This window comes from Myotis brandtii, unplaced genomic scaffold (genome assembly GCF_000412655.1).
Source record: "Myotis brandtii unplaced genomic scaffold, ASM41265v1 scaffold952, whole genome shotgun sequence".
Lineage (NCBI taxonomy): Eukaryota > Metazoa > Chordata > Mammalia > Chiroptera > Vespertilionidae > Myotis > Myotis brandtii.
In genome coordinates, this window is record NW_005371930.1 from 538,477 (window position 1) to 546,341 (window position 7,865).

The 7,865-nt window shown below is 59.0% G+C and overlaps 1 protein-coding gene across 1 annotated transcript in view; it reads right to left on the bottom strand.

Moving 5' to 3' along the window:
• Positions 1-1,095: 1,095 nt before the first annotated feature.
• TTC38 (tetratricopeptide repeat domain 38) overlaps positions 1,096-7,865 on the bottom strand; it is a 6,985-nt gene continuing 215 nt past the window's right edge. Inside the window, exons 2-5 of the mRNA XM_014533165.1 lie at positions 6,441-6,526; positions 5,024-5,197; positions 2,018-2,093; positions 1,096-1,278 (exon numbers count right to left, since the gene is read on the bottom strand). Of these exons, the coding sequence (XP_014388651.1) occupies positions 1,111-1,278; positions 2,018-2,093; positions 5,024-5,197; positions 6,441-6,526 (504 nt within the window). The 3' untranslated portion in view covers positions 1,096-1,110. The remainder of the gene's footprint in view (positions 1,279-2,017; positions 2,094-5,023; positions 5,198-6,440; positions 6,527-7,865) is intronic.

Here is a 7,865-nt window from a genome sequence, read left to right on the forward strand (position 1 = left end):
AGAAACGCCCGACATCAGACGCATGTATCCCACGCACTGACCCACGCCCCCCGGCTCAGCGCGGCCCACCCTAAAGGTGCTCGGGGACCGCCTCAGCCCGCGCTCGGGCGACCACCGACACGAGCCTGTTCTCCGATCAAGTGCCCAGCGTCTCATGAGCTTTATCACGCGTATCTCAGTGGGTGAGCGCCAGCCACAGGCCCAGGGTCCGGGGTTCCATTCAGAGCCAAGGGCACCTACCTCAGTTGCAGGCTCGACCTCGGCCCAGGTTGGGCGCGTGTGGAAGGCAACTAATCGATGTCTTTCTCACATCGATGTTTCTCTCTCTCTGGCTCTCCCCCTCCCTTCCACTCTCTCTAAAAATTGATGGAAAAATATCCTCAGGGGAGGATTAACAACGAAAATAAATCAATAAGGCTCCATGGCCCCATAAAAACACACACCCTAATGCTAATCCTCGGGAGTCAGGGGCCACCTGTCCTTCCCACAGGCACGTCCCAGGCCGGGGAGCCGCCATGGACGCAGCCACCTGCGCCTGGTTCCTGGTGCTTCCGTGGTTTTCACGGTCACTGAGCGCCCGCCACTCGGTCCAGCCCGGGCAGGGACCCTCTGTCCTGGCCAGCAGCGCCCTGGGGAACCCACATGGCAAAGAGAAGGGCAGGGCAGCCACCACACCTGGACAGGTGGCCAGGCTGTGCCAGACGTAAGCCCGGGACGACAGGTGCACATGGAGGGCACCCTCTGAGCCACCACGGCTGGGACGCTGGGAGGGGGCAGGGAGGTCCAGCCCTGCCCACAGGACGCCCACCCCCAGGCCAGCCCTGCAGACCCTCCCTCGCCATCACCCACGCCCTGCGGCCCGGCGCTCCCTGAGCCCACTCCTGGGTGCCATGCGGAGCCCTCACGGTTCCCGCCCGTGCCAGGCTTCTTCCCCTGGGCACTTCCTGTCCATTCCTTTTACCCCAAATGCCTCAGGCCAGGACCGACTCTAGAGTCACCTGCAAGACACTGGCCCAGGGGACACTGTGGCCGGACAGAAACGCCTCCCCAAACACGAGTTCCCCACAACCAAGCTGCACCGTAACTTCTGTCCACGATGCCCGGCTCAGCTCAGGGGGACGGGGTCGCCCGGGCAGGTGACCGCGGCCCGACGCCTACCTTCCAGTGGGCTTCCGAGCGCTGCATGAAGTCCAGCCCGGCCTTGACCTCCGCCTTCATCTCGTGAATGTGGGCCACGGTGTGAACCGACCACGCGTCCGTGGGGGTCACAGACAACGCCTGGGGGGCGGGAAAGACGGGGCGGATCAGTCAGGCTGCGGCTCGAGTTCTGCACACGCGGCCTGAACTGGAGGCCGGACATCGGGCGGGGCCAGCGTGGGGACTGGGCTCAGCCTCAAACAAGAATGGCCCGAAGGCCAGACCTGCTGACCCCCTGCGGCTACTAAGGGCCGTCATACCCATTTCACAGATGGGACTGAGCGCTGGCCCGGGACCACCCAGCCGTCTTCCCACCGCCAGGGCGCGCCTGAGGGAAGGGCTGGCCGCGGGACCCTGCCTCCTAGCCCCCAGCCAGGGCCACCAGAGCAGCCTCCGCTCCAATTGTGGCTCATCTCCCCGAGTGACATTAGTGACAGTAGTGAGGTCCGAGGTGCGAGCGCCCGCATTTCCATATGCTCCTGGCCTCCCAAGCTCTGGCTCCCGCAGGGTCAGGCGGGCTCTGCAGGCAGACAGAGCGGTGCTAGGGCCGCTCTCCGTGCCACCGGAGCGAGGGGCGGCCTCCCTGGCCTCGCTCGCCTTCCTCGCCTGTGGAGGTAGTTGGTGCTTCGTGGCTCCGCGGACCGGACCGCAGGAGGCGCTGTGACCGGCGGCAGCTGCTGTCACCACGAGTCCTTCCCCCCAAATCCTCGAGGAAACGGGCGCAGAGGGGGAACCTGGCCGGGGCCACCCACCAGCGGGTCCTCGTGCCCCTGCCCCACGGACGCCAGCCCTGAGGCCGGCACCTCGGGGAGCCACCCACCTCTTTGGCGAGCTTCTCCGCCTGGTCGTAGAGGTTGGTCTCCATCAACCCGAACGAGTAGATGCCTTTCACGTAGCTGAAGACAGAGCGACAGTCCTTTTTAAGAAGGGGACCGGGACCGTTCAACCCTCAGCACGACCTGCACCAGCCGGAGTGCCCCCACACGCCCGTGTGCACACGTGTCCGAGCGCGGAGTCGGTGTGTGCGGATGTGGTCACACCAGGAGGTGGGTCCCAAACCTGATGGCTGGTGCCCTGATAGCACGCGAGAGGAGAGCGAAGTAGACACAGACACACACAGGACAGACCCGCGTGAGGACCGGGCAGGAGGGGTAGCGTAGCCGTGAGCCAGGGGCGCGAGGAAGCCCTGCCGGAGCTGGGAGAGGCTGGGGACCCTCCCCAAGAGCCTTCGACGGGCCCCCGACCCCTGGATTTCGGACCGCGGCCTCCGTAGCGGAGAGAGAATGAATCTGTGGTTTTAAGCCTCCCAGCCTGTGGCCGTGGTTCTGGCAGTGCCAGGAGCTGGTCCCCTGGCCCTGTGCCAGGCACCACGCTACGTGTGGGGTCCCAGCGAGTGGATGCCCTGGCTGGGAGGGGCGGCGTGACCTTTATCATCTGCGTGACGGCTCCCAACCCAACCCCTGTCTCCGTGCTGAACCCTCTGCAATTCACATCCCTCCTCCTAGGATGCCAAGGTCCCCACGGGGGCGACAAGGGTCTTTTCCCTCCTGCCCGCGAGGAGGGACAGCTCAGGGACAGCCCGGGGAGCCGTGGTGACCGCGGGCTGTCAGCAGCTTCTCCCCAGACCCCAGCTTCTGGAGGCGGGGGCCCCATCTGTCCAACTGGCTCTCACCCCGGGCCCCGCTGAGCACAGGCTGGGCGACGCAGCGCTGACTAAACGCACGCCTTCCTTGCCCCATCACCACCGGCACCCAGCTCCCGCGCTCTTCCTGCGCTTTTGCGGGATTCTGCGGGGGCGAGAGAGAACCACGGAGCTTCTCCCTGAGGCTCGGGTGTGGTCGTGTCTCCGTGGACAGGGGAACTCCGGCTTTACTCTCCACGGAAGCAGCGTTCTGGAGCCCTGGCTTCCGACTTCGCCTTTAAATATTCATGGGCTCTTCTTGGGGTCCTGTCACCACCAACATCTAAGCGCGCATGGGATGCTCGCGGCCGGCAGCCTCTACTGGCTCCGCGACGGTTACGCTGATGTGTCACCTCAGCGGGGCCACGGCGCGTCGTCGGGTCAGACGCGATCTAGGTGCTGCTGTGACGGTCGTGTTTGTACGCGGCTGACATGTAAATCAGCAGGTGACGCTCCACGTGTGGGTGTGGGTGGGCCTCGCCGCATCAGGCGAAGGTTTTCGAGCCGAGACTGACCTCCCAGGGGAGGAAGGAAGCGGCCTCTCCCGAGACGGCGGCCCAGCGCGCTCCCTGACTTTCCCGACTGCGCTGTCCTGCGGCCTGGGACTCGCCAGCCGCCAAGAGCTGGAGCCAACGCCGTACAATCCATGTCTCTACACGCATGCAGACACGGAGGGTGACGTTTGCATACACACGTAAGCAACATGAATATAGGTGCACACCTGGTACTGGTTCTGTCTCTCTGGAGAACCCTCACTCACACGGCTCTTCAATCCATTCATCTGTTTGACCTTCACCACGATCCTCTGGTTCAGAGGCGACGAAGCCCTGGCCGGTGTGGCCCATGGTCAGAGTGTCGGCCTGCGCACCGAAGGGCCGCAGGTTCAATTCCCAGTCAAGGGCATGGGCCTGGCTGGCAGGCTCGATCCCCAGCCCCGGTTGGGACACATGCAGGAGGCAACCAAACAATCGATGTCTCTCACCTCTTTCTCTCTTCTCTCTCTCTCTTCTTCCCTCTGTCCCTCCCACTCTCTCTAAAAATCAATGGAAAAATATGCTCGGGTGAGGATTCACAAACACAACAACAAGAAGCTGCAATGGAGGCGACCCTGTGCGGTGTCACTAGGGCTGTTCACAGGTCCGTCTACCCCTCCACCCCGACCCCTCCCCTCCGAGCACACAGCAGAGCCGCGCTTGCTGGGTTCCTGGGAGGGGTGGCCGGCTCTGGCCAATGACTCTGAGCCAGTGGTCCCCACCCTTTTTAGGCCACGCCCCACTTGAGCATCTCTAAATCCTGATGCTCCCCCCATCCTTGACCTAGAATTCTTATTCTTCAAAAAGTGACTCCTATGCACGTGGAGGAAGCCTGAAAGGCCATTCACTTGTCTAAACAAGCTTCCAAAGAGCATGGCATCCATGAGAGAGAAAAATAAAAGAACGAAAAGGCTTCCAAAGAGCATGGCGTCCATGAGAGAGAAAAATAAAAGAATGAAAGGACATTTCACTAAGGAATCACTCAGAAATTGTTAAAATAATAATAATATGAGGTGATGTGAAAAAACATCAAATAAAGTTTCAAAACGTATAATGGAGAACTGAAATGCAGAAATACGTCACAATACATATTTATAGGCTGCATAGGAGGCCCGAGAACCGTAAGAAACGCACAAAACTCACTGTTAGCAACTCATCCGCGAACTGCCCCCTTAACAATCAAACTGCCGCCCGTGGGGTGTGGGCCCCAGTGGGCCCCGCTGCTCTGAGCGCGTGGGCGCCCTCGCGAGTCCCTCAGGAGAGCTCCTTCCGCTCTTGGTGTGTCAGAGAGCAGGTGCTCCCCCACCCGGGTCCCAGAGGGCGGCCCCGCAGGGCACAGCGCCGGCCGCCTGGGACGGACGGGGCACGATGAGCAGAGACCTCGCTGTGGTCGCCCTGGAGGACCAGGTCTGCAGCAGGCTCGTGCCGCAGCCAACTCCCCTGTGCTGATGTGCGCAATGTGCCGCCTCGCTCCAGGGTGGCGAGACGGCGCGTGAGGAAACTAGAAGAGCCACCGTGGCCTCACCTGGGGGGAGGGCCAGGAGCCTGGCCCCAGCTCGGGGCAGGGGAGGGAGACTCAGCAGGAAATGATGTGGTTGCCAACGGCACGCACCTGCTCAGGGGGACGCCGGGTGTCCAGAAGGGGTAGACTCGGGCCGCAGAATCTCGCATCTGCTCCTGGTAGCCCAGGTAGAAGTAGGCGTCGTGGGAGAACTTGAGGGCCAACATGTCCGTGGGGTGGTCCCGGAGAATCTGCTCCCACAGCTCGCAGGCTTCGGGGAAGTTCCTGGGAGGAGAGAGCGGGTTCTCAGCGACAGGGACACAGCCCACCTGCCAGCTCCACAGTCTGCCCTGCGCTGGCCACACACGCACACATGCACACACGCGTGCACATGTGTGCACGCACATACACACGTGCACGCACACACACGGCAGGTCTTTCAATGACATCGTTCTGTTCAATGTCCTTTTAAAAAAATTTTTTTATTGATTTCAGAGGGAGGGAGGGAGGGAAACATCAATAATGAGAATCACTGATCGGCTGCCTCCTGCACGCCCCACACTGGGGATCGAGCCCACGACCCGGGCCTGTGCCCTGACTGGGAATCGAACCGTGATCTCGTGGTTCACAGGCCGACGCTCAGCCACGGAGCCACCTGGCAGGGCCGGTGTCCTATTAACACGGACCAGATGCTGTGGGAAGGTGGCGCTTGTCTATCGAGACGCCTGCGGTGAAACTGGCTTTGTTACGTGTCCCTTTGTTTAAAGCAGGGGTCCTCAAACTTTTTAAACAGGGGGCCAGTTCACTGTCCCTCAGACCGTTGGAGGGCCGGACTATAGTTTAAAAAAAACTATAAACAAATTCCTATGCACACTGCACATATCTTATTTTGAAGTAAAAAAACAAAACGGGAACAAATACAAAATTTGTATTTGCATGTGGCCCGCGGGCCATAGTTGAGGACCCCTGGTTTAAAGTCACAGAACTTCTACTGACATTAGTGAGGACTCAACTGTACGCATAGACGTATCTATGTCGGCTTGTGGCTCATAGAATCGATAACCCAGTGGGTGGTTGTTCTCCAGCTCCACAGTCTGCCCTGCGCTGGCCACACACGCACACATGCACACACGCGTGCACATGTGTGCACGCACATACACACGTGCACGCACACACACGGCAGGTCTTTCAATGACATCGTTCTGTTCAATGTCCTTTTAAAAAAATTTTTTTATTGATTTCAGAGGGAGGGAGGGAGGGAAACATCAATAATGAGAATCACTGATCGGCTGCCTCCTGCACGCCCCACACTGGGGATCGAGCCCACGACCCGGGCCTGTGCCCTGATTGGGAATCGAACCGTGACTATAGTTTAAAAAAAACTATAAACAAATTCCTATGCACACTGCACATATCTTATTTTGAAGTAAAAAAACAAAACGGGAACAAATACAAAATTTGTATTTGCATGTGGCCCGCGGGCCATAGTTGAGGACCCCTGGTTTAAAGTCACAGAACTTCTACTGACATTAGTGAGGACTCAACTGTACGCATAGACGTATCTATGTCGGCTTGTGGCTCATAGAATCGATAACCCAGTGGGTGGTTGTTCTCCTGAATTCAAACCAGAAGGGAGCACTGGCTTAACAAGCGGCCCCAGGCAATTTCCGTGGAGACCAGGAACCGGCGCGGGAGGCCTGGAGGCAGAAGCCCAGCCAGCGCTAAGCCCCAGCACTGACCCCCCCGGGGGCCCGGGCAGCTTCCTCTGTCGCTTCCAGAACCTGCACAGCAGCTCAGGTGGCCTCGCTCTGGGGGCGTCTCCCCGGCCTGAGCAGACCAGGGCCTGTGCCCTGATTGGGAATCGAACCGTGACCTTGTGGTTCATAGGCCGACGCTCAACCACGGAGCCACATGGCAGGGCCGGTGTCCTATTAACACGGACGAGATGCTGTGGGAAGGTGGCGCTTGTCTATCGAGACGCCTGCGGTGAAACTGGCTTTGTTACATGTCCCTTTGTTTAAAGCAGGGGTCCTCAAACTTTTTAAACAGGGGGCCAGTTCACTGTCCCTCAGACTGTTGGAGGGCTGGACTATAGTTTAAAAAAAACTATGAACAAATTCCTATGCACACTGCACATATCTTATTTTGAAGTAAAAAAACAAAACGGGAACAAATACAATATTTGTATTTGCATGTGGCCCACGGGCCGTAGTTTGAGGACCCCTGGTCTACGTGAACATCAGCAAAGACCTGATGATTTATGGAATATGCAGGAAAAAAGAAATTATTTTCAAGAAAGAATCAAGGAGCCTGGCTGGTGTGGCTCAGTGGTTGGGCATTGACCTATGAACCTGGAGGTCATGATTCCATTCTCAGTCAGGGCACATGCCCAGGTTGCTGGCTCAATCCCCAGTAGGGGGTGTGCAGGAGGTAACAGATCAATGATTCCCTCTCATCACTGATGTCCCCACTTCTCTCACTCTCCCTTCCTTTCTGAAATTAAAAAAAATATATATATATATATACATACACACACTAGAGGCCTGGTGCACAAAAATTTGTGCACTTGCGGGGGTCCCTCAGCCCGGCCTATGCCCTCTTGCAGTCTGGGACCCCTCGGGGGATGTCCACCTGCTGGCTTAGGCCCGTACCCTGGGGGATCAGACCCAAGCTGGCAGTCAGACATCCCTCTGGCAGCCCGGCAGCCCTCGGGGGATGTCCACTTACCAGCGGGGAGAAGACCTAAGCTGCAGTTGGACATCCTTAGTGCTGCTGAGGAGGCGGGAGAGGCTCCTGCCACCACCGCTGTGCTGGCAGCCATCAGCCTGGCTTGTGGCTGAGCAGAGCTCCCCCTGTGGGAGCGCACTGACCACCAGGGGGCAGCTCCTGCATTGAGCATCTGCCTCCTGGTGGTCAGTGTGTATCATAGTGACCAGTCATTCCCAGTCATTCT